Here is a 27,910-nt window from a genome sequence, read left to right as displayed (position 1 = left end):
GCTTTGTTCCAGGGACTAGATTTTTATTGTTTTACCCATGTTTCTGTATCTGTATCTTTCTGTTTCTCAATTTTTATTGCAGAAAATTAAGATTTAATATAGACAGTCAGACTTTGAATAAATAATGCTTGGTTGTACCAGGAAAAATTTTTTCTTGTGGAGGTAAAGTCATAAACACCAGTATACATTTAATAATCTTAATCATTAATGGTAACCTTAAGAATATAATTCTGTTATCTTTATAGGCTTTTATAGATAATTTTCAAGCAGCTAAACAAGCCTTGGCTGAGGCAACTGTTCAGGCAGCAGGAATGGCTGCTACTGGTGTAAAAGAACTGGCACAAAGGAGTTCCAGAATGGCATTGGATGTTAACATCAAAGCCCCAGTTGTGGTCATCCCACAGTCTCCAGTTTCTGAAAATGTGTTTGTTGCTGATTTTGGACTAATTACAATGACAAATACGTTCCATATCATAACAGAGAGCCAGAGCAACCCCCCACCCATTATTGATTTGATAACGATAAAGCTGAGTGAAATGCGACTATACAGGTAAGCTTTTAACAAGTATATTTGTGTAGAATGCAATCTTTTTCTAACTTTTTATATTAAAGGTTTTGGTATCTTGAGTCTTCTGTTATTACAATGAGATTTTATTGTAACGATACTTAATTTTGTGATTCTCTGTTCCCCAAGTATTTTTTGGCAATATCAATTATAGTCTTCTAGTTTTTAAAAACTTAGAAAGTATTTGAAAAGCACTCCTTAGGTAATTAGGAATGCTGTAAAATTTATTATCCAAGGAAGTATATTTGTGCTTATTTGGAATTCTTTATAAATTTTAAGGTTATGGAAGAAATGGGGGAATTTCTAATATAATACATTTATTCACTTTGCAAATACAGCAGTACCCAAACTACTCTGTCAGCTTTGTGCTGTGGTTCTGATGCTCTAATTTAAAAAAAAACCACACGGTAGAGTACAGCTTTATGTAATCATTGGATGTAGGATTAGGAATTAGGAAAATAAGTGAATATCCAGATAGTTTCAGAACTTTTTACTGTGTTTCTGTGTTATTTCTAATCACCTATTCTAGATTTAGTGCCCTATACCCTTTCCAGCTTGGATCCATCTCTATTTATACTCTTTACTTGCCCTCTTCTTTCTTCCTGTCATTTTTCTTTGATCTCATTCTTTTTGTGTCTTTGCCTTTGTTTTTGCCACTTCTACTTCTCTTTGATTGGCCTCTGACTGATCTGTCTCCCTGTTGCCCTTCTTTCTATCAGTTGGATATTTTTAAAGCAGCTTTATTGAGATATAATTGGCATATAATAAATTGCCTATCTTTAAAGTATAAAGTTTGATAAATTTTGACATGTATATGCTTGTGACAGTTTGTGTACAGTTGTATTATTTCTTCCTTAAATATTTGGTATAATTCACCAATAAAGCCATCTGAGCCCTGGAATTTTCTTGTAGGAGATTTTTAACTACAATTTCCATTTCTTTACTAAACTTGGGACTATTCAAGTCAATTATTTTTTCTTGAGTATTGATTAAATTTTTTTCAAGAAATTTGTCCATTTTATCTTAATTATAGAATTTTATGGCATAAAGTTCATAATATTCCCTTCTTATGATTAGTATCTATTGTGATGTCACCTTTCTCATTCTGGATATTTATAATTTATACCTTTTTACTAATCAGTCTAGCTAGAGGTTTATCATTTTTATTGGTCTTACAGAACCAGCTTTTGGTATTCTCTCTTATTTTTTATTTATTTATTTATTTATTTTTTGTGAAGAAGATCAGCCCTGAGCTAACATCCATGCAAATCTTCCTCTTTTTGCTGAGGAAGACCAGCTCTGAGCTAACATCTATTGCCAATCCTCCTCCTTTTTTTTTCCCCAAAGCCCCAGTAGATAGTTGTATGTCATAGTTGCACATCCTTCTAGTTTCTGTTTGTGGGACACGGCCTCAGCATGGCCGGAGAAGCGGTGCATCGGTGTGCGCCCGGGATCCAAACCCGGGCCGCCAGTAGCGGAGCGCGCACTTAACTGCTAAGCCGTGGGGCCGACCCCTCTTATTTTTTTGTTTTCTCTTTCTTTGGTTTCTGCTTTGATATTTATTATTTCCTTCTGCTTACTTTGGGTTTAATTTTGCTCTTTTTCTAAGTTTCTTTACGTCGTAGCTGAGATTATTGATTTGAACATTTCTTTTCTAATATAGGCATTTAGTACCAAAATTTTGGCGTTCTTCTCTGTACTGCTCTTCTCCCTGGAATTTTACTGTATAAACTCTAGCTGCCTTGGTCTCCTCCTGGACCCTCAGCTCTGTCTTCTCAACTTATGGACTTTGCTGGTCTTTTCCTAGCTTACCCCTCCCTCCCCTCCTTGTGCCATGGCCTGTAAATTATCTCAAAACAATAGAAGTTGGGGCAGTCATAGGGCTCACCTTGTTTTTTCCCATCTTTCAGGAATCACTGTCCATTGCCTGATGTCCTATGTCTTGAAAACCATTTTTTTAATATCTTGTATGTGGGTTTTTGTTTTTTTGGAGGGAGGAAAGGAGTAAAAAGAAAGCAGGCAGGAGTTAAATTCAGTTCATGTTATTCCATCTTGGGTGAAAGGAAAAATTTCCGTCAGTTGAATATTTGAATATTTATTAAGCTTCTGATATATCCCAGACACTGTGCTAGGAACATGAAGTATAATAGTGAGCAATCTTTACAAGGGATGAATAAATAGTATCTACCTCATTGGGTTGTTGAGGTAGATACTATTTAATGAATTTAACGAGCTGATGCATAAAAATACGATTACATTTAGATTTTGGAAGAGTTGTAGAAGATAGGTCAAAAGGAGACAAAACTGGAGGTTAGAAGAATGGTTTGCTAACTATTGGAGTAATTCACATAAGAATTATATGTGATGCAGTCTAGAGTAGGGAAATGAGGTAGTAGAGCACTAACCCGTTAAGAGAAATTTAAAAAGTAGAATTAATGGTAACTGATTATTGAGTGGATTTCAGAAGTTAAAGTTAACTCCAGCTTGCACGCTTGTAAAATTTAGTATTTGGTAATAATGCAGTTCACTGAAATAAGACATAGCAACACAGAAAAAACAGTAGAGTGGAGATATTAATGAGTTCTCCAATGGGCAAAGTAACTTGGAAGTGGTTGCATGACTTTTATGTGGAGATATCTAGAAAGAGATCGAGAAGACAGTTGGACATATGTTTCTGGATATATGGAGAGTGTTTAGATTTTTAAACAAGATTTGGGCGTCCTTAGTAACAGTTAGCTAGTTTTTTAAGCCATTGGAACAAGTGAGATCACACAGAGTCTGTAGTGTGGGACAGAATGCTGAGGAATGCCAATATTTAAGGAATTGGTAGAAGAAGAACCCTCAAAAGAGACTAAGAAGGAGTAGGCAGAGAGATATGAGAGAAACCAGGAGAATGTATTGAGGCAGCATTGAAGGTCCTGTTGATGTTGTTAACCATGAATTAATAGTATATGGGTTTTTTTTCATGCAATACTTGATATTTGGTATTTGGAATCTAACAGTCAGTTGGATTGAGGCAAGACTGAATTTTTAACAAATGGGTGTGACTAAAAATAGTGGGACGAGATTTTAAGTATTGAGAGTCATGTTGATGGATAATGGAGAGAGAAGAAATTGAAGACAAGAGGGTACTGATAAAGTAAAAGAATGTAGAGAAGGCTTTATAAACTGGAGATTCAGTAATCTCCTAGTCTTCAAAAATAAGCACTAACTAGTTGTTGATAGATTATAGCACAAGTAGAAGGTGGTAAACCTGGATAATGATACTCTTAAAGGAGTAGGAGAGTTGAGGAGCATCATTGCAAATTAATAAAAATGATTTCTGTCTCTTAACCTTGAGATAGATAGGGTGTTGGAGATAAATCGGCCCTTATTTAATAGAGCTCCATGGAAAGCCAGGTATCAATTAAGATAAGAAATAAATGATACATTTAGTGAAGACATTGGAACCTGTAGAATGATTTGTTCAGCCAAATCCAGGGATTTCAGAAATTACAGGGAAATGTTGAGGTGAGAGACTTCTATCGTAAGAATATACTATACATATAGAGTAATAATTTTAAGTTTTAGATAGCTCCTTAACTTGGTGTTTAAACTGTGTAAAAGTCTGAAATAGAATATTTATATATCTATATTTGATCACATCTTGCTTGATTTCAAGAAATAGTAGATGTAAATTAGGTGTAAGTCTATATTACGAATAGTTTGTTTTTGAAAGAGTTCACTAAATATCTCTAGAGCATTAAATGATAATATTTATTATTTTTATGTCCAAGAGAGAATTATTTTTTTATTGAAGAAATAGGTAAAATGGTATTAGGATGAGCATAATAGATTTCTGACAATATGGCCACCCAAAAATAACTACTATTAATAATTTGCTATGTTTATTCTGTTTCATTATGTCTGCACGTATATTTAAGTAAAATAAGAATTATACTGTATATTTTAGATTGGAAATTCCTTTTTTCTGTTAGCAATATGCTGTAAATATTTTCCATGTTGTGTTGAGCACGTAATTTTTTCTAAATATCTCATTCTATAGTCCTTTAAAAATCCATTTTCCTGTTAGAAATTTAAGTTGATTCTGTTTTTTTGCTGTTATAAATAACACTATAATGATGATTGATATCTTTGTTCATCAATACTTATGTGATTTTTCTACTCATTTCTTTAGGATAATTCATTTCCTTTGGATGAATTCTTAGAAATAGAATTACTCAGTTATAGAGTATAACCAATTTTTCCCTGAAATAATTGACATTTGAAAATTCAGTTTAGTTACAGCTTTGTTGAAAGCACATAAAGACAAATAAGTATTTCATATTTGTGACCACCTGTATTGAAATCATTTTGTTGCAAAGCTGTTAATTGCAATATTAAATTTTTAAAAGGTATTTACAATACTTCTCTAAGGAAAGTTGTAAAACTTAACCAAGGGCCGGAAAGAAATCTTGAATAAATGTAGAGAGAATATTTTCCTGGACATAATGTTATGAAGATGTCAGTTTCTTATAAATTAATTTATATATTTAATGCAATCTCAATAAAAATCACAACAGTTCTCTTTAAAGCCTTTGAAAATTATCGTAAAGTCTTTCTGGAAATATAAATAGGGGACAAGATGTATCAAAGATTTTTTTTGAAAGAAAAAATTGAGATATGGGGCATGGGAAAATCATAACAACATTAGAGGTACTACTAAAATATATTAAATTGCATTAAATACAACTAAAATGTATTATAAAACTAAAATAATTAAAATAGTGAAACAGAATAGAAAGCTCAGCAGTTGACTGTGTGTGTGTGTGTCCTCATTATTCATATATATACATATATATACAGTCAATCCTCATTATTCACAGATTCCATATTTGTGAATTTGCCTACTCCCTAAAACTTATTTGTAACCCCAGAATCTACTAATGGTACTTTTGCAGTCGTTTGTGGTCATGTGCAGAGCTGCAAGAAATTTGGGTCTCCCAAAGCTTATGTTTCCAGCAGAGGTATAAAACAAAGTGATGCTCTGCCTTCTTATTTCATCTTTCATACTGTAAACAAGTATCTTTTTGGAAAGATCTGCCCTGAGCTAACATCTGTTGCCAATCTTCCTCTTTTTCTTTTCCTCCCAAGCCCCAGTGTATGGTTGTATATCCTAGTTGTAAGTCCTTCTTGTTCTTCTATGTGAGCCGCTGTCGCAGCATGGCAACTGACAGATGAGTAGTGTGGTTCCGCACCTGGGAACCGAACCCAGGCTGCCAAGGCGGTGAGAGTGCTGAACTTTAACCACTAGGCCATCAGGGCTGGCTCTAAACAAGTGTCGTTTTTGCATGCCATGTTTTTTGCATTTTGGGGCTTTTTGTTGGTGATTTCACTGTTTAGAATGGCTCCCAAGCATTGTGCCAGTTACAACCATAAAAAAAACTAAAAGCAGTGAATTGTATGGTATGTGAATTATCTCAACACTATTAAAAAAACTAAAGGCAAATAACATATAAATATCAGTAATAGGGAAGAGAAGAACTTTCTAATTTAAGCACTGAAGAAAGAAGAAAAGTGGTAATGAAAAAATATTGATTGGCTTTGACTGAGAATATACGTTTCTGAATGTTAATTACCAGGACAAAATTACAAGGGAACTAGTATATGGGGTAATTAACAACATCTTAAAAGATAAAAATCCTTAAATATTTTAAACCAGTAAGAAAAAGGTAATTCGAAAAATTGGGGAAGAACATGACTAGATGATTCTTTATAGAAACAATGATAGCCAATAAACAGCTAAGAGAAACATTCAACCTCATTAGTAATCAAAGGAATAAAAATTAATACACTGAAATACTGTTGTTTGCCCATTAAATTTGGCAAATATTAATAATCAGTATATCTCAATCAGGGTACAAGGAGATGGATGCTCTCATATGTTGTTTATATATTGATCCAGTTTCTTGAATGCAATTTAGCAAATAATTGTACAGTACATGGTATATTGCAATCATCTGAGCCAAGTCCTGGCAGTACAGCAAAGAATAAGGTAAACATAGTGCCTGCCCTCATGAAGCTTTCATTCTAATTGAAACTATAAATGAGACACTAAACTATTAAAATACAGTATATTAAATAGAATGATTGAAAAAGTTCAAGGTACTTGTAGTAGCACATAGGAAAGGTATCTACCCCAGGTATTAGGTAGTATTGATAAGGAAAATTTTGCCAGAGGAAGTAATCTTTTGACACAGCAGTTAATATTTCTAGCAATTTGTCCAGAGGAAGAAATTTACTCAAAGATATATATACAAAGATAATGATGCAAGTATTATCTATTACAGTGAAGAATTAAAAACAACGTAACTTTTTAACAATAGAAGGTTGGTTAAATGACTTATAGTATAGCCATATATTGTAATATGTACCCATTAAAATTGTGTATGTAATATGCCCTATCAGGCTTTTAGATTCCTTATTACCATTAAGTGGAGATTGCAAGCATGCATGTATGATAAGTATAGTGTCACTCGATAGTCGATTCATAAAATGGTATGATATTAGGCATTCTGCGAGATCCCTGATGACTCCCGTATTTCTCTCCAGTTGAGTAGGTGATACCTAAAATTCTACAGTCATAGCTTCATACCCTGCTTGAAGGATTTGGGATTTGCTGCCAATTAAAATATAAGTACATTATTTAGGAGTACCACTTTGAGATTGTCATTTGAAGGTGCATTGGGAGGCTTCTGTGGTCACATTGTCACTTGAAAGGGTTCAGTAACCTACTACGTTTTTCATCATTCCTGAGCATCCGTCCTACCCTTATAAGTACTTGGAAAGGCAAATATGGTTCAGCTTAATGTGAAATTGTCCATATTCAACTATTTCTGATCCACAGAAATAGAAATTTCACATGGTGCAACTTTGTTTCTTATAAAGTAAGGGGGTATATGATATTCTGCTACATATCTAAATCAGTAAATTAAAGTGGTGTTTAATGAGGTCTTATATAATGCATATTTACAGATTATATAGAGACAATTCTCATTATAGGGGTTTACTATCCAACTTGTATATTTTTGGCACTTTTTAACGTGTTGCAACATTTTATTTTAAAAACTCATTTCTCTACAATATGGAAATCTTTAGCTCAGAGAAATTCACCTACATTTCTAGTGGGATGGAACATCTCTCATTTTGACATAGAAAGCCTGATAGATTTTATTTTTCTCGTCAGACACAAAAAATTATTGATTTCTACATTTGTATATAAAATGATAAATTTAATTTTTTTTACTATCTGACCCTATATGAAACAATTCAAAACAATTTTACTTCTACTTATAGGACTCAATTTATTAATGATGCATATCAGGAGGTACTGGATCTACTACTGCCATTAAATCTTGAGGTGATTGTTGAGCGAAATTTATCCTGGGAGTGGTACCAGGAAGTTCCTTGTTTTAATGTAAATGCTCAGCTAAAACCCATGGAGGTAACATTTTGGATGGTTATTGATTTCTGTTTTGTTGGTTAAAAAATATTGCATGGGGGCATAAGACATTTGGGGTGTAGAAATTATATATTAATCACCTTGGTCTGAAGTGAAATAGTAGCTATATTAATCTAGAATTCATTGAATGTTCTCCATTCATTCAACAAATATTTGAGTGCGTACTGGGTGTTAGGCCCTATGCTACATATTGGAGATACATTGGTAAAGAAGCTATGACATTGTTTCTGGCTTCATGGAACTTACCAGTCTAATACAGGGGTTGATGGTGGTGGTGGGCTAGAGGCATGGTAGTTAGACAGTAAAAGAGTACACAGGCACATAGTTAAAATAGTTATAAATTGTGGTAAATTCCATGGAGGAAACAAATATTAGACATAGTGCTGTAAGTAGTCAGTTGGATATATTAGTATAGAACTTAGTGGAGAGGTCTAGGCTGGAAATAATTTGGAAGTAATCAGCATATAGATGGTATTTAAAGCCATGGGAATTTATGAAATAACCTAGAGAAGGTCCTAGAAGAATAGAGAAGTTGAAGATGAAAATGGAAAATGAGTCAGTACCTTAGGCATAAATTTACCCCCTTGTGGGTTGATCCTGCTTCACAGATCTCTAATGTAAGTATCCACAGTTCATATTTTTCCTTCTTGACTGAATGAAGTCAAAACTGTATCACATGCTCTGTTGAAGTGACAGCAACATATACTGTGTCTGAAGGTTTCTTGAGGAAACCTACTTAACAAATTCTCTTCCCTCCTTCACCCCCAGTTTCCCTTTTTATTTCTCCCTATAAAAATTGTACTTAAAAAGGGAAAACCATAATTTTAAAGAGTTCACATTTTTAACTCAAAAGTTTATTTAGAATTTAAAACGTGATGATCTCAACTGAAAATCTTCAAGCTCTTAGTGTATAAGATCATATGGGCTCCTTATAAATGGAAAGTATCTTCTTAAGATAAATAATTGAAGTCTTTTTATTTTGGTAAGACAACAGATAGAAACTTATAAAACATAAGTAACATATTCTACCCAGCATGCTGGGCAAATCCACTCCCCACTGGGCCCAGTCATTAGGCAGTTGTGTGTGGAGCGGCAGGGACACAATTTTCATTCACTCTTCTCCAAGGGGAATCTGTGTAACATGTTCAGGTGATGTTGCAGACCACTTGCAAATGCCCACCTGCCTTCTGGGGCAGATGAAATTGAGTCTTCCTCTACCCTGATCCACCTGAATAGTTAGCAGCTATTGCAGCGCACCCCAGGTCCACATATTTGACCCCTCCTGGACCTCATCCTTTGCATCAGGGAGAGACTTGAATCAGTTACTCTAATGCATCCAGACTAAGTGCTGCATCTTGTGATTTCTGACTTGTTAGACATTTAGGGGTAGCACACACAGCCTGTCCTGACATGTGGGAGCCACAGATCAACAGTCCTGGATCCTTATAGTTCTTCCCACTTCCTACACTAAGCAGGAGTGGAGAGTGATGATTAATATCAGTATTTGAGGGGCATTCAATATACACGTACTAATTGAAAGATGTGGTTTAGAAGTTGTAATATTTAATTTCAGTTCATTAATTGATATAAACATACTATTTTTGTACTACGCTGTTGCATAATAATCACAAAATAAGTGTCATGAATAAATGAAAATTAAAAACAAAACCACATAAGTAGCATGAATAAGGTACACATGGACTTAATCTTAAAACACTAGTATATCACCTTTGAAATGCACTCAAAGGAAGCCAGGTGCAAATAAAACTGTTAAATTTTGTGAGATTAAAGTTATCCGCTTTTAGTTATCCCCTTTAATTAACAAATCAATTTAAAACTCATAGGGTTTTGTTTTGTTTTTGTCGTTTTTTTTTTGGTGAGGAAGATCAGTCCTGAGCTAACATCAGATGCCAGTCCTCCTCTTTTTTGCCAAGGAAGATTGGCGCTGGGCTAACATCTGTGCCCATCTTCCTCTACTTTATATGGGATGCTGCCACAGCACGGCTTGACAAGCGGTGCATTGGTGCATACCCAGGATCCAAACCTGTGAACCCCGGGCCGCCGCAGCGGAGCGCACGCACTTAACCGCTACGCCACCGGGCCAACCCCGAAAAACTCATAGGGTTTTTTTGTTTGCTTTTCTGTTGTTGTTGTTGTTTACATAATTGCTATTGTGTTAGAGTTCTCCAGAGAAACAGAATCAATAGAATGTGTGTGTGTGTGTATACACTTAGTCTGGATGCATTAGATTGACTTCTTGAGGCCTTGATTTTAGCTTCTCCCTGAGGCTGAGGATGAGGTCCAGGAGGAGTCAAATATGTGGTGCATCCGTTTCCTGTGTCTCTCCCACCTCCTTCCCAGCCTGCAACAGCTGTTAACTAATCAGGTGGATTATGGTAGAGGAAGACCCAATTTCATCCTGGTGGATCTGCCCCAGAAGGCAGCTGGGCATTTGTAGATGATCTGCAGCATCATAGATATATATATAGATATATATATATATATAATATATCATATATAACATCTAGAATAATATTTGAGCAATTATCTAGATACTATGACCCAGCCAAGTTGACATAAAACTGACCATCACAGCTTTCAAGATAGGTCTTACGCTGGTGATTTTAGGCTCAATTCACAACACAAGGGGTTTCAAGTTAGTGCTTTGAGTTCTTTAAGTAAGTGGACTTAAGCATGATACTTAACCATTTAAGCCTCAGCTTCTTATAAAATCAGGATTATTATCTTTACACCTGGGATTTTTGTGAGGTTAAAATAATTCATGTAAAACACATTGTGAACTATTTTTTATTATACGAATGTATTATTTTTGATTATTCTATATTTGTAAATTGAGGTGCTTGCTAACCAAAAAAATACAAAGTAGCTAAATGAATACTTAAAGATGAAAGTTCATTTTAAAGGTTTAAAATTACTACGTTAATTGGTACATTCATAACAAAAAAGTTCATGATTCATAGCTTCATTCGTATTGACATCTCATTTGGTTCTGTATTTCACAAAGTACTAAAGATCACATGGTCATTTAAAAAACTGAGTATTCAGTTAGTAGAAATATCTAATGAGTTAAAAAATTGATTTTGTAGAGGATTGGAATAAAACAATCGTTTTTCTTATATGAGAATTTTAACTACATGAAGTAATGTTAAAATATGCAAATTTTATTTTATTTTTTTACAGTTCATCCTTAGTCAAGAAGATATAACAACTATTTTTAAAACATTGTATGGCAATATATGGTATGAAGAAAGTGATAGTGCCTCACCTGTAGGAATAAAAGATCAGGGTAGTGTTACTAGTGGAGTTACTTCATATCATTCAGGAGGTATGTTCTTAACTTTAAATTAGTTCCTTCTTTCCTCCCACCCCCTCTGTCTTTCTTCTTTCCTTCCATTCTCTAGTTCTAGTTTGGGTAAAATAAGATTTTTAAATCTTTTCTAATTAGCTAGTGCCATTCAGGTATCTCTAAATTGTCTGTTATTAGTCATTCTGTTGATTTTTTTTCTTTGAATTAAAATTCCTAGTCCTGTTGTGACAAAATTCCTAAGTATTATTCTTGTTATCCCAACTTCCCTAAAGCTCCTTATTTTCAATTTTTCTCCCCATCCCCCCTCTTCTCCCTTATTCCTAGTGCAACATATATCTCAGATGGAATATGTATTTTATATTGATATTAGGAGTATCAAAATATTAGTGGTATCAAGAGAAGATGATCATTAGTAAATGATAGATTTCAACAAATATTTGGAAGATAGATGGATGGAGCAGGGGAGAGGGAACCATAACTCAGAACGAGGCTGCATCCAGTGTTGGATTTAATGTGCTATGTGGGACCTGACTTGGTTCTAAGTTCAACACCAGCATATACAGAGAACTGGGTCAATTAGGGCTGCTGGGATGATTTTGCTTCACAAGAATAAAGTTCTACTCATTCTGGCATTTTGGGGGATCCCCAAACCTACCTACCTCAAAGTGAAACCTGCTAGTCCACAAGACCCACTCTTGCAAAGCCCTGAGATGTTACACAGCTTTTCCAGTCAGAGAGAATCCTAAAACAGAAACAACCCTACGTTTATAACGTTACAGGAAACCCCATCCTTACTAGCTAGAATAACCAACCCAGTCCTTTATTGTTAAATATTAATGGTCAGATATGAAGAAACACACAAGAATCAAGGCATGAAAGAAACCAAGATAAACAGAATAGTGTTTCCTGAACGAAATAGAAGTAATTGAGGGAACGGAGGAGAATGTAAACAAACAGAAAACGAACTCTAATTCATAATCAGAGAATTTTGAGAATATAAGAACTGAATCCTGCCATCATTACTTTTCACTCTCCCAAGATAAGAAAGAGTTCTTGGAAACCAAAAATATGATTTCTGAAATCTTGAAACAAAACAAATGCACTAAGCGTGGGGTTAGAATGTAAGTACTGAGTTGGAATGTATTTTGCTATAATCTCTCATGACACAGAGGGAAAAAAAGCACAGAGATGTAAAATGAGATAAAACTTAGGAGTGATAGAGCTTTAGTTCAAAAGGTCCAATTTCAGAATAATAAATATTTTAGGAGAAAAAACGGAGAAAATGGGAGAGAAGACTTGAAGAACACTCTCCAGAACTAACTAAATATTGGAACAAATTCTTGGATGTAAAGAATCTACCAAGTTTCAAGCAGATTAGGTAAAGATTCCTCATGCAAACACATTTTCATGAAATGTCAGAACAACAAATGTCAAAAAAAAAAGAAACAGGCTGCCTGTTAGGGACTTGGAAAAAAAGTGATTGTAATCACATTTATCACCAACAAAACTGGATGGGATAGGATGGATAGATGATAAAAGACAATGAAGCAATATAGTCAGATTTCTAAGGAAAATGATTTTGAAGTTAGGATTCTATATATGGCCAAACCATCATCTAAATGTGAAAGCACAATAATTGTCAGATTTTGTGATTCAAAGTTTACTTCCTTTATACCCATTCCTAAAGAAATTAGTTTGAAAATGTATTCTAGCAAAATAAACAAGGAATCCAGGAAAGAGGGAAACATAAGATCCAAAAACAATGGGCCTACCCAGGAGTGCACTGGAAAGGAATCCCAAAATTGTCTGTGTTACTGGGCTAGAAAGTACTTAGTTTTCATTAAAGGGGGATTCAGAATGCTTTAAGAAAAAAAAAGTAGAAGAATGTCTTAAGAAAAATAGAATAAATTCCATATACTATGTAGAGTGAGGAGTTAACTAACTATATGAAGAGGAAGACATGTTTTCTGTTCCTTAGAAGGGAGAAATCTCTACTATATATTCTGGTACAGAAGTGAAGTGAACTAAATTTTGCATGATTTTGATCCATTGTTAGAATGTGAGAAGAGATTCTCTCTTCTTTTTTGAGAGAGGCACTAGTCGTGATGTTGTAGCAGCAGAGGAAGTATTATAATAAAGTATTAGTCTCTTCATTGAAAATCATTACATAGCCATAGTTAAACAGCACATAGAAGACTTACTATGTAAATGGGAATGTAAATGTTATTAACCATGTTAACATAGAAGTGAAGACATAACTGACCAAAGCTGGAAAGAGGAAAATGAAACAGAGGAAATGGTAAGGACTTACATAGTGGGGAGTATAAAGATAATATCTAAAATGGATAGAACAAAAAATAGACATTTAAATATATATTATTATTTTAATCATTTTCTTCTGGGAATGTTTACACATACACCAATGTAGAAGGAATGAGGTAATGAACCCACATGTACCCATCACCCAATTTCAACAATTAGTATCATGTGGCTGCTTTTATTACTATTATAACTCCTCTCTTTCTTCCCCCTACTCCCACCCCACTAGATTATTTTAAAGCAAATTTCGGATGTTATACCTTTAATTGCTGTTTATCTGTAAGCAGTAGGAACTTTACTTTTTTTAAATTTTTATTTATTTATTTATTTTTTTTTTCCCCTCAAAGCCCCAGTAGATAGTTGTATGTCATAGTTGCACAGCCTTCTAGTTGCTGTATGTGGGACGCGACCCCAGCATGGCCGGAGAAGCGGTGCATCAGTGCGCGCCCAGGATCCGAACCCGGACCGCCAGCAGCGGAGCGCACGCACCTAACTGCTAAGCCACGGGGCCGGCCCAGAACGTTACTTTTTTAAAGATAGTCATGGTAACATTATCTTCCCTAAAAAATTAGCAATACTTCCTTTAAGCCATACGAATATCCATCTAGGCTTCATATTTCTCCTGATTGTCTCATAAATATTTCTTTACAAATTTTTTTAAAAATAATGATAAAGGGATGAATTCATGAAAAAGATAAAATAAATTTAAATGTTTATGTACCTAATAACAGAGCTTTAAAATATACGCATCAAAAATTGATAGAACTAAAGGAGGAAATACGCATATACAGAATCATAGTTGGAGATTTAGCACACCACTGTTAGTAATTGATAGAATATTTACCAAAAAATCAGAATATAGAATATTTGAACATTATTAACAAACTTGACCTAATTGACCTTACTATATAGTACTAAACTCAACAATTGCAGAATACTTTTTTTTTAAGGATTCCTAGAATATTGGCAAAGATAGACCATTTTGGGGGCCATAAAGTTTCCTGACCACATGGAATTAAATTAGAAATCAGTAGCAATTAGATGTCAAAAAAGCTTGAAGTATTTGGACATTAAATAATCTCTAAATAACCCATGGGTCAAAAAAGAAAAGACAGGGGAAATTAGAAAATTGTTTAAACTGAAAGATAATGAACATAAAGCATAACAAAATTTGTAGGATACAACTGAAGCATTGCTGAAAGAAATTTGTAGCTGTAAAGCATTATATTAGGAAAGAACAAGAGTTTAAAATCAAAGATCAAATGTTTTACCTCAAGAAACTAGAAAAAGAAGAGCAAATTAAAGTAAATAAAAAGAAGGCAGTAATAGGGGCCAGCCTGGTGGCATAGCAATTAAGTTTGTGTGTCCCGCTTCAGTGGCCTGGGGTTCACAGGTTCGGATCTCGAGCATGGACCTATGCACTGCTTATCAAGCCATGCTGTGGCAGCGTCCCATATAAACTAGAGGAAGATGGGCACGGATGTTAGCCCAGGGCTAATCTTCCTCAGCAAAAAAGAGGAGGATTGGCAACAGATGTTAGCTCAGTGCTAATCTTCCTCAAAAAAAAAAAAGGCAGTAATACAGATAAAAGGTAGTAATCAATGAAAGAAACAGATAATAGAGAATATTAACGTAGTCAAAAATTGTTTTCATTGGAAAGACCAATGAAATTGATAAACCCTTAGCAAGACTGATGAGAGAGAGAAAACAAATTACCAATATCAGAACTAAATAGATTACTACAGATCACTACCAGGATAATAAGGGAATATTATGAATAATTTTGTGACAATGAGTTCTACAACTTGTATGAAATGTACAAATTTTTTGGAAAACACAACTTGCCAAAACTGACATAAGAAGAAATAGAAAATACAAAATCTGAGTAGCTCTGTATCTTAAAGGAATTGAATTTCTCTGGTAAATTTTATTAAATATTTAAGTAAGAAATAATACCAGTGTTATACAAACTCTTTTGGAAAATAGAAGACACCAGTAGATCAACTGATTGCAACGAAGACTAGTCAACAGGGAAGGGGATAAACTTTTTAACAAATGGTAGTGTCACAACTAGATAAATGTGGGAAAAATTGAACCTTGTCCCTTCATACCATACACAAAAATTAATTCGAGTTGAATGAAAGACATATATTTGAAAGCTAAAACTTTTAAGCTTCTAGAAGAAAACGTGGAAGAATTTCTTCATGATCGTGGCATAGCCAAAGATTTCTTAGGTAGAAAAAAAAGTATTAATCGTAAAAGAAAAGCTTTATAAAGCAGATTTCATCAAAATTTTAAACTTCTGCTCATCAAAAGATAGTATCAAGATGGTGCAAAGTCAGGCCTCAGACTGGGACACATATTCATGATACATGTTTCTGACCTTATTCTCATAGCTAGAAAACCTGAGAACTCCTTGAAATTAATAGCAACTTTAAAAAAAAAAAAATAATGACCAAAGGATTTGGATACTTGGGAAAGGATAATATGTTAAATGGACAGTAAGCACACGAAAAGATACTAATATAGTTATTTATCAGGAAATCTTCAGTTTACCAGACTAGTTAAATTTTAAAAGACTGACACCACCAAATGCTGACGAGAATGTGAAACAACTGAAACTCTCATATGTTGCTCTTAGGAATGTGAAATACTACTTTGACAAAGAGTTTGGCAGTTCACATATACCTACCCTATAACAAGCAATTCTAGACCTAAGTATTTACCCCTGCCGCACTCTAAAATAAGAGCATACGTACACAAAATGACTTATTTAGGAATATTTATAGTGGATTTATTCCTAATAGCCCAAATCTAGAAACAGCTCATATGTTCATCAATATTAGAATAGATACACTGTTTATTTTCATACTATGTATTTTTATAGAATGCATTTTCATAAAGTACATAAGGAAGAATGAATTACACATGCAACAACGTGGATGAATCTCAGAAAGAGGCCAAATTTGAAAGAGTACAATATATATTACTCCATTTATATGGAATTTAAAACAAACAAAACTAATCTATGGTGATTGATATTAGAATGGCAGGGAGGTTGGGGATTGGCTGGAAAGGGGAACAAGGGAACTTTCTGGAATGATGTAAATATTCAGTATCTTAATTGGAGTGTTGGCGACATGGGTGTATACATTTATCAAATCTCATTAAATTTTTCAGATAAGATCTGCATATTTCACTGATGTAAATTTTACGTCAATTAAAAATAAGTTAATTGGCGTGGTGTTACTTGTCTCTGGAGTTGGGTAGAATGAGAATTAGGACTTGCTGTGTTTGTGTTATAAGCCCATTTAATATATATCGTACATATAATACTTTGACTCAAAATGTAAAATGTAGAAAAGAATGAATTTTGGATCCTTCTGTTTAATAAGATAATTTTTTAAATGTCATCTAAAATATCTTGTTTGGTTTAGTTTTTTTAAAGTAAAATTTGAGTACTCAACTATGTCCCAGGTACCCTAGTATACATTTTATACATGCTATTTTACTTAACCCCCAAAACAAACCCAGTGGTTAGTTCTATTATTTCCATTTTACAAAAATGGAAACAGAAGCATCAGCTGTTTAATTTTCTCAAGTTATCGTGGAAAGAATCCTAAGCCAGGAGTTACTGAGCTCAACATCTAAATCTTCTAATCTTTTTAATTTTTTTGAATAACAGTATACTATATCCATTTAATTAATAATTCTGTTAAATCTATTTCACTGGTGTTTTAATGAGTTCTACCTTTGCTGACTATTTTCTTTTATTCAATAACTTTAATTTTTCCAAGGAACAACTGTAGTGACAGCTGCTGTGGTAGAAGTACATTCACGTGCCTCTCAAGTTAAGACAACACTAAATTTGAGTTTCAAAACTGATTATCTCACCATGGTACTGTATAGTCCAGGTCCTGAACAGGTAAGTTGAAGAAGAAAATATATTTTTCACTTGATGAAAATTATATAGGTCAATGTTTATTAAAATAATAATTGTTAATATTTCATGTATATTTTGGAGTATCTGTTCCTCTGAGAAAAATTACTTACCTTTTCACTTTAATAATAAAATAATTTTAACCATTTCCCTTTAAAATGAGTTATCTTTCCTATAGCTAGTGATGTGAAAAATAAATTTTTTAATTAGAGTTAATATTTTTTTGGCCTTTCATTAATGAACCCTTTGGAGAATGTGGTAGGTCGTATCTTAAAATATGCTTTAAACTTATGTTTTTGCATAAAATTTGTATTGATTTCCTCTTCCACAGACTTCCTTTATAGACGTTCGTGATCCTTCTCTGGAACTTGCCGAATTTAAGTTGGAGAATATTATAAGTACTTTAAAAATGTATACAGATGACTCAACATTTTCTTCCTTCTCATTAAAAAACTGTATTTTGGATGATAAAAGGCCTCATGTCAAGAAGGCAACTCCTAGGTAATAGTGTTCTCAGTTTTTACTTGAGAAATGGTTGATATATTTTATAAAACTTATTTCCAAAGTTGCGTGTTCATTTTCTGGGTACATCCTAAGATCTTTAGAGCTTCAGTTCAACTGAGTCATGGTTCTCAGTCAACATTTAAAATATCCTGGTTCAGTTATGTACTATTCTTGCTGGATGGTTGATAGATTGGTTAAATAGAAATAATCAGTGCAATTATATTGGTTTTTAAATTAATCTACAATATCTAAATTATTATTAATCCATGCAGATTTTAATGGGAAATACATGAAAAATTCAGAAGAAAAAATATGCTGAGATTAAAATTCTGATAATTTCTTAATGATACACTTCCTAATTTATGAATCAGTTGTGCTCCAGAAGTTTTTAAGTCTGTTATTTGGAGTACTTTGTGATCTTCCTAGGAGAAATGACTTCAGAATGCTGGTTTGCTGTTAGTGAAAGGGATAACAAGTCTTTGAGTTTTATTAGCGTGTTTGGTTGTTTATAAGATAGTAATAGTTGTTATTATTGTGTTTTTCAGAATGATAGGACTGACAGTTGGATTTGACAAAAAGGACATGATGGATGTAAGGTATAGGAGAGTCAGAGATGGTTGGGTGACTGATTTAGTCCTTCAAGAGATGTATATTTGTGCAAGTGTGGAATTTCTGCTGACAGTTGCAAATGTCTTTCTTGAGGCTTACACCACAAGCACTGCTGTAGAAACCAATGTTCAAACATGGACTGCTAAGGAAGAAGGTTAGTTATTGGGTAAAATATGTAATATCTATGTTATTGAAGTGTTATAATAGCACTTACCTTGATTAGCCTTCTTGATGATGAGGTTAAGTAAATTAATAAATTAAAATCTTTATTTTTCACACGTAAGACAAAAATTTAAATGTGTTTTCTGGTAAGATGTGCAGTTTGCATATTTTTTAAGATGTGAATATATATTGGGTTCAAAAATTATGAGACCTATATTATAATAAGTAATTGTACTTCTCTGCAGACAGCAATTTGAATTTGTTGGAAGAAAACAAGCTGGAGGAATAATGAACTGACCACTTCTTTTCATAATTAAAGATAGTATTTTAACTTAAAGTACTCTTTCATTTTTGTTATGTTTATAGTTTCTTACTATCTTTTACATATTTCATTCACTGTGGTATAGTAGAAAGAGTGTCAAGTTGAGAATTGGAAACTAGATTAGTTTCCAGCTCTGCCATTAAATAGTGGAGATTTTTTCCCACATATTAAAATGTTCTTATGGCTATAGCTTCTTCAAATCTAATAGTGAAAGAGTTGCAGTAGATTCCTTTGAGATCTGAGATTCTTTTATTTTACTTTTTACTTAAAATGAAAATAATATTTTCCCATATATAATAAATTATTCACTAATATGTATAACAGATTTATAAATATTTTAAAACATTATTTTTATTTCTTATTTTAGTACCTATACAGGAATCAGTGAAGTGGGAAATTAATATTCTTATTAAAAATCCTGAAATTGTGTTTGTGGCTGATATGACAAGAAATGATGCTCCTGCCTTAGTCATTACAACGCAATGTGAAATTTGTTGGCTAGGTGACCTTGAAAGCAATACAATGACTGCTGCCATTAAAGATCTCCAAGTGAGAGCATGCCCATTTCTTCCAGTAAAGAGAAAAGGCAAAATCACTACTGTGAGTTTACTGTTTAATTATTTGTAAATAATTAATTGTAAACTATTTTGGATTTAGTATATAGCACTTTAAGAAACTACCTGCATACTTTCTAACCTTTCTCTGTAAAATACCTTTCTTTCTGCTTGGAGAACCTAATCTAGATTATTAATACACCAGCTTTGAAACTCTTTCATTCTTCCAGTTGCTCCTCATTGTCTTATGTGTTTGTGGGAATAGTCCTACTAAGAAGTAGCTTTCATCTTGACACTTCTCTATTAAGACCTTACTCTGACTTTCTAACCATGTCAGTGCCACACTGCTCTTAGGCCTTGAAGACTTTCTACCAGCTGTTTGCTATGTTGTTTCAGTTTTATTATTTTTAATTTTTTTCTCCCATCTGAACATTTCTGCTCTGATATATTTTTTTGCTTTTCTCCATGTGACTTATTTGAAGCTTCAGCCATTTGCTTTGACATACTTTACATTTGTATTTTACTCTCTGGTAACCTCTTGGCCTTCCTCCTTTTCATAATTCTGACTAAAATTCATTTCTTCCAAGATGTCTTTTTCAAGTTAACTATGTGACTGTTAGTACTCTTATAAAACACTTATAAAAATGTTTAGGCTTCTACATGAGTAATAGAAACATAAATGTTCTAAATATTATCAACATAGAAATATAAACTTTTTACTGTTCTTGTATTCATTAACATAAATGTTACAACATACATCCTAAACTTAGTAAAGTCTAATATATAAATATTTACCACTTTTAAAGCTTTTTCATTATTATTGTTTGTGCCATCGAGTCGATTCCGACTCCTAGCAACCCTGTGTACAGCAGAGCAGACCCCTGCCCAGTCTTTTTGTACCATCCTCTCACCTTCCAGCACTATATCAGTCAGTGCTCCACTGCTATTTATAGGGTTTTCGTGGTCAATTTTTTTCTGAAATGGGTGGCCAGGTCCTTCTTCATAGTCTGTCTTAGTCTGGAAGCTCTGCTGAAACCTGACTATGGGTGACCCTGCTGGTATTTGAAATACCATTGGCATACCTTTCAGCATCACAGCAACATGCAGCCACCACAATATGACAACAACAGATCAGAAACAAACCTAGGCCATGGCCGTGAGAGTGTCAAGTCTTAACCACTAGACCACCAGGGCTGGCTTTTGCTTTAAATCCTCTTTTAACCTTTTATAATAATATTGTCATACATTTTAATTCAACGTATATTTAGAATCCACAGGATTTTTTTGTTGTTGTTGTAGACAGTATTCATTTATATTTACCCACATATAATCTCTTTCTATTATTTTTCATTTCTTCCTGCATCTCCATGTTTCCATCTGGGATCATTTTCTTTCTTCTGAAGAGCTCCTTTTAGTATTTATTTTTAATGTTGTCTCTTGGTGACAGATATTCTCAATTTTGTTTGTGTGGAAATGTTTTTATTTTGCTTTTTCTTTAAGGATAATTTTATTGGATATAAAGTTTTAAATTGGTAGCTATTTATATTCAAGACTTTGATGATATGTCTAGATGTGCTTTATATTTATTATTTTGGAGTCTTCAATCTGTAGCTTAATGTATTTCACAGGTTTAGAAAATTCTTGGTCACCATCTCATCAGATATCGCTTCTGTGCCACATACTCGCTCTCCTTCCGTTCTTTGACACCCAGTTTCTTGTTAGATGTTTTAGCCATATTCCATATATCTCTTAAGCTCATTTCTTTGTTTTCCGTCCATAATGTTTTATGCTTCACCCTGGGTATTTTCTGCTTACCTGTCTTTAATTCTGTCTTCTGCTTTGTCTAATATGCTATTAAATATTATTATCAAGTTCTTAATTTCTACTATTCCATTTTTAAGTTTTGTAATTTCGTCTTCTTATAGATTCTGTCATCCGTTTTCTTTACAAATTAATCACAATTATTTTAGTTTGTTTTTGATAACATCAATAATTGAGTCATCTCTTAGTTTACTTCTGTTTTCTGTTTTATCTTTTCTGATTTGTTTCTTTGTATTTTTATTGAATGCCAGACAGTAATATGAAACATTATAGAGGCTTCAGTGATATTTTCTTCCTCCAAAGAGGGTTTCACTTGTTCTTTGCTAGGCTGATAGAATGGGGACAATTCACTTTAATCCAGTAGTAATTGAATTTGTTGAAGGCTGGGTTGCAGTTTTTGTAAGCCCTTGTTTATTCTTGGTTCGTATCCACTGCTAAATAGTGTCATCCCATCTGAGAGCCAGGGGTACTTATTAGGGCCCGTATTAGAGCCCACTGTGGCAGATTCTGAAATTTTTTTTTTCTTCCCAGCCCCATTCTGCTGACTATTCCGAAATTGCTGACCATTTTGCTCTACTTCACAATAGCCTTTTGCTTAGTATATAGCTAAAGAATTTGACAAATAACTAGAAGGTAACCTACCACCAAGTTTTGAGATAACTTCTCTTTTCCTTTTTCTTTTCTTGGGGACTTTGCAAGGTTGTCTTGGTAGCTTGCTTCTACTTTCAAGTAGACATTGTTTTTAACATGACATTTCAACTTGTAGGTGGATTATTGCTGTGCCACAAGTTGTTCCTTTCACAGATGGAATAGAAGTCCAGAAAAGGAGATCTGTAGCTGGGCAACCATGTGGCAAGGGAAACTTCTGTGATTATAGAGAATTTTGAGAAGGATATTTATGGCCAACTAGCAGTTTGGGCCACATACATTTTGATAAGTTGTAATTAGTAGAACTTTTATTGATATTTTATGTTCGAACAAAGTTTCTTAATCCAGCATTCATCTGTGGGGTCCATGGATGTTAATTGGAGATCCATGAACTTTTTGAAAATGTATGTAAAGTGTTATATATGTGCATTTTTTTCTATTAGAATTTATTTGATTTTCAAAGGCTACATGACCCCAAATTTTTAGAGGTATTAATATATGGGATATTCTCATCTTTGCTACCTGTAGAGTATAAATTTATTTATGTCTGACTTTATTTCACCCATTATGATTTTATAATAATTATTGAATAAATTCCTAAATCTTAAAAAAAGCTAAATCATGATCCAAGTATTTAATTTATTTTATATCTGTTGTAGATGGTTGTCAGCTTTTTTCATGAATTTATCTTATTCTATAACTTTCTTAAACTTTGCCACCTATACTATTATTTTCATTGATGTTAGATTTTTTTAAAAAATCATCTGTAAAAGTCACAATCTTGTTTGTTCCTTGAGTGGCAATAAGGATTCATCCTCATTGTATTCCCATTGTTAAATGAAGTGATAGTACTATAATTTTAATATTTGCTTAACAATTTATATATAAAAGCTTTAATATGTCGAAAAATCTTCCGTATCTAATTTTGAAAGAATCTTAATCATGAATAAGTGTGGAGTTTTATTGAGTGCTTACTGCCATCTATTTAAAGAACCACAATAGTTTTTACTGTTCTTATGGTAAATTACATTGATAGTTTTTCCTATGGTATACCAGCCTTACATTTATGGCTTAATCCTAAATTTGAGTGTATTTTAATTTATTCTTATATTTCGTTTGCTCAGCATGCCTTAGGATTCTGTAATAGAAGACTATAACTGTCTGGAGGAGTAGATGGGGGAGGCTTCTCAGTAGAAATGACGTTTATGTTGGTGCCCGAAGGATGAGTAGGTGTTAGCTAGTTAAATGGGACAGAGGAGTCACAGCAGTGTGTTTCAGGACTAAGGGGTAGCATATGCAGAGATCCTGGGTTTCATAGAGCACAAGTTCCCACCCCACATCTACCCACATGCCAACATCTATACTCATATACTCTGCCTTTTTTCTTGTTTTTCAGTGGGCAGTCCTTCCCAGGACCAAGATAGTGTTTATAAAATAGGGAATTTATAGTGAGCTCTTATAAGTTCCTGTAGATGTTGTATAGCTTAAGATTGCTTCTTTGAAAGGAAGCAGTAGCAGCAGAAAAAGAATGCATCAGTAGTCAAAAATCATAGAAGACTCGGAGCAGTATGGTGAGAGAGTAGGAAGGAGAAAAAAATGATAGAAATAGCACTATAAGCACAATGGATGTAGTTGGAGAGGATAAAATAATTCCATTTTAAGAAATGTTTCTACACCATTAAGTTGATCTATATGGACTATAGTATGGACAACTTGACTGTAATGTAGTTTTGGCATGAAGATGTTTACTGTTAACGACCAGCTGAAGTTTTAATCCTAAGTAACTTAACTAGACTTGAAAATATAGGAATTGGGTAAGGCTCAAAGCATACTTTCATATTTATTTTGGGAAGGGACTATAAAAAAAGCCAATTAAAAATTTCCAAGTTATAGAGAAACTTTTCTATATATTTATAGTAGTATTTTTTTTTTTTTTTTTTACCGTCCCCAAAGTGAAGAGATAACAGAAATTTTATGTTGAAAATCTTGGGTTATGTATTGGAATTTGGTTATAATTTCCTGTCCTTGAAGTTTAGAGAAATAATATACTATATATTGAAGTCATGTACCAGTTGATCTTGCTGATTTATTAGAATAATGGTAGATTTTAATGTGATTTCTTTGGGGAATAGGTTTGGATGCGATTATTTTTTTTTCTGATTAATTTTTCATTGTTAGTGTAGGCACAATTCTAAAATGGCCCCCAAGATTTCTACCCCCTGTTGCATTGCTCAGTATAGTCTCCTCCTGTTGAGTGTAGACAGGACCAATGAGTATAATTAGGTTACTAATAAGTTAACTTGGAGTTAATCAAAGAGACATTCTGGGTGGACCTAACCTAATCTAAAAAATGGTGAACATCAGAGAGATGCTTTCCTGCTGGCGTTCAAGGAGTAAACTGCCATGTTGTGGAGAAGGCCACATAGCAAGAACCTATGAGTGAGTGACCAATAGGTGCCCTGGCCGACTGCTAGCAAACAAGTGGAATCTCAGTCTTAAGACCACAAAGAAATGAATTCCACCAACAACCTGAAGGAGCTTAGGAGCTGATCTTTCCTTAAAAGTCTTCAGAAGAGGACCCAACTGGCTGACACCTGGTTTCAGCAAGATTCCTGACCCATGAAAATGGGGAAATAATTAATTTGTGTTGTTTCAAGCCACTAAGTTTATGGTAATTTGTTATGTAGCAATAGGAAACAAATACAGAGTTTTGTACCAGAAGTAAGATGCTGTTGCAGCAATTACTTAAAATGTGGAGCAGCTTTGGAATGAGCATTACACAGAGGTATGCATAAGCTGGAAGAATTTTGAGGAGAATGATAAAGCCTAAATTGTGTTGGACAGACTTTTGGTAGAAAAGTGGTCATTGAGGACGCTGCCAATGAAGGCTCAGAAGGAAACTAAAGGACATGTTTTTGGAAACTAGGGGGAATGGCTTGATATGTAGTGACAGAAAGCTTTGCAAAATTGTGTCTTGCAGTTATGTGGAAAGCAGAACTTGTAAGTGACGAACATAGATATATCACTAAGGAGATTTCCAACCTGCCTGATTTGAAGGTGCTGCCTGGTTTCTTACTGTTTATAGTAAAATGCTAGAGCAGAGAGCTTAATTGTGGGAAGAACAGTTAAGCAAAAGGAACCAGGACTTAATGATTTTGATCATTCTCAGCCTTCCAAATGGCATAAGATGCTAAATGTCAGAAATGGCTGCCAAAAATATAGCATAGAGGAAAGACCAAGTGATTGTTTAACCTTTTGCTAAACCTCAGATCAAAATCATAGAGTGTTCAGTTACACAAAGGGCCCTTTCAAGGGATTAGTGTGTGTTTCACAGATCTTCTCAATCAAGCTAAAGGGCCTCTAGGAATCATAAAGTTGTCACCCCTTAGCCATCTCAGCAGGAAGCCATGATTATCTCAAAAAGATCTGTGGATGTGGCTTTTGTCTAATGGAGTGAAAACTTGTGAAATCTACGGAAGGCCCTCAAGGTTCTTGAGAAAATTATTTCAACAGAAACACTGCCAACATAGACTGAGAAGGACAGGGAGTACAAAATGAAGAGAGACTCTTGGACCCCCAAAATTCTACTAACAGGAAGCAGGATGAAAAAACCACTCAGCTGCAAACTTGTGCTATGTTTTATAAAAAAGGAGGGAGGGTGAAGCTGAGAGCCGCATAGAATTGTGGGCTTTGAAACCTAATCAAGAAACTCATTTACCTGGCTGGATTTCAGAACTGCTTTGGACTAGTGACTCCTTTTTACTTTCCATTTTCCCACTTTGAACTGGAATATTAGTAATTGTTGTCCTGTGCCTATCATCTTCTGTTTTGGGAGTGGTCGGAGAAGGTAACTCACCTTAGTTTCACAGTTCCACAAAGGGAGAGAAATTGTGCCCTAGCAACTGTACTTAATAGATTATACCCAGGAACTTCATCAGCACCTGGATCTGATTTAGATTTTAGACTTTGAGCTGATAAGAGATAGATGAGATTTAGGATTTTTGAATCAATGAGAGATATAGCTGAGATAGACATATGATGAGATAACAGATTTAGATGATGAGATTTTTGGACTTTGCAGCTATCGTGGGATGAGACTGTTAGGAACCTTAGGAGATTGTGAATATATTTTGCATTTGGGAGAACGTGAGTCGCTGGGGGCTAGAGGGGTGAATTCTGCTTGCCACAGTTAGGGAAAACTCAGTTAGTTTATAATTATGTTAAGAATTATTTAGTAACTCTAATGTATTTATAATTTTTTCTTCTCATCTTTTGTCACTTTTCCTATATAGATTAATTTATTTTGTTTCAATTTTATAGTGGAAAAAATACCATTATAAATTTTTATTTTAGCAAGTAAAATAAACTACATAATACAAATTTTATGGGCTTTTCATACATTTAAGCTTATTTAAGAAATCCTTCTATTTTGTTATATTAGTATTATTGCTAATATTGTTAATACTTAATGAATAAGTAAAGAGCATAATTGTGTTACTGAGTTACTTATTTTTAAACATTTGTTTTGATTAACTTGTTTATTTAATAGAGTTAGCTATTACTAGGAAAGTCTTAAATAAAAATATTTTAAGAACAATGTTAATTTAGTGGTATTGATTTTTCTTGCATAGGTTTTGCAGCCCTGTGACTTGTTCTATCAAGCTACTCAGATAGGTACAGATCCACAAGTGATTGATGTATCAGTAAAATCCCTGACACTGAAGGTAAATTAAAATGTAGTCAGTTATTCAGATCTTTAGTATACTTTTAAAAAAATTAATAAAACCTAGAAATAAGCAGTTACTATAGCAAGTCTTTTAATTGTTAATAAGCAAAAAAAAGCCATGTTTTTGAAAATATTTTTATGATACCATATTTACAAAATGATATTTAATGTACATTTTATAATGAATATTATCATATACTTTACTGGCATTTGACTGCTTCTGCATTCCTATTGTATGTATAGTTAAAATTACACTTGATCAGTTTAATATCTACAAGACTCATGTCAATATATTAACAATTGAAATTAGTTATGATAAAAAATTTTCTGAAGGCAAGAAATTGTATCTACTATTTCCTGGTGGTAATAGTTCATTATTAATTTCTCATGATCCTTCAGCAAATATATTTAATTTTTTTTTGAAGTATATATTTTTGAGGGTGGTATGTGTAGATTTTTTATTAGTTTAAATTTTTCCTCTTAGGTTTCACCAGTTATCATAAATACTGTGATTACCATAACTTCAGCACTTTCTACAACTAAGGAAACCATCCTACAAGAAACTGCTTCGTCTACAGCACATTTATGGGAAAAGAAGGATACAAAGAATTTAAAAATGTGGTTTCTTGAAGAACCAAATGAAGTTGAAAACTTAGCTCCCACAACTGAATTGGTACCCAAAGGAGAGATAATAAGAATGAACATTGATTCTATTTTTATAGTTCTTGAGGCTGGAATTGGTCATAGAACAGTGCCCATGCTTTTGGCAAAATCACGTTTTTCAGGAGAAGGCAAAAACTGGAGTACCCTAATAAATCTCCACTGTCAACTTAAGCTGGAAGTAAGCCTATGTAGTATTTTTGCAGATTTTATAACAAGTAATGCTACACATGGAATATTTTGGGAATCTT

At 33.6% G+C, this 27,910-nt stretch overlaps 1 protein-coding gene across 5 annotated transcripts in view; it reads left to right on the top strand.

Annotated features, from left to right (window-relative positions):
• Positions 1–27,910, top strand: part of VPS13A (vacuolar protein sorting 13 homolog A) — a 252,521-nt gene that overhangs the window by 128,385 nt on the left and 96,226 nt on the right. For 4 of the 5 annotated variants that reach the window (XM_004439626.3, XM_087444444.1, XM_087444446.1 and 1 more), the window contains exons 33-41: positions 246–550; positions 7,901–8,048; positions 11,268–11,412; positions 17,511–17,638; positions 17,985–18,154; positions 18,703–18,920; positions 19,618–19,850; positions 26,905–26,997; positions 27,484–27,840. In XM_004439626.3, the coding sequence (XP_004439683.2) occupies positions 246–550; positions 7,901–8,048; positions 11,268–11,412; positions 17,511–17,638; positions 17,985–18,154; positions 18,703–18,920; positions 19,618–19,850; positions 26,905–26,997; positions 27,484–27,840 (1,797 nt within the window). The remainder of the gene's footprint in view (positions 1–245; positions 551–7,900; positions 8,049–11,267; positions 11,413–17,510; positions 17,639–17,984; positions 18,155–18,702; positions 18,921–19,617; positions 19,851–26,904; positions 26,998–27,483; positions 27,841–27,910) is intronic. The other variant, XM_087444443.1, reaches the window with a different exon arrangement.

This window comes from Ceratotherium simum, chromosome 20 (assembly GCF_057802395.1).
Source record: "Ceratotherium simum simum isolate JZ-2026a chromosome 20, ASM5780239v1, whole genome shotgun sequence".
Classification (NCBI taxonomy): Eukaryota; Metazoa; Chordata; class Mammalia; order Perissodactyla; family Rhinocerotidae; genus Ceratotherium; species Ceratotherium simum.
The sequence above is the reverse complement of the archived record's forward strand: the minus strand, read 5'-3'. Positions and strand labels throughout refer to the sequence as shown.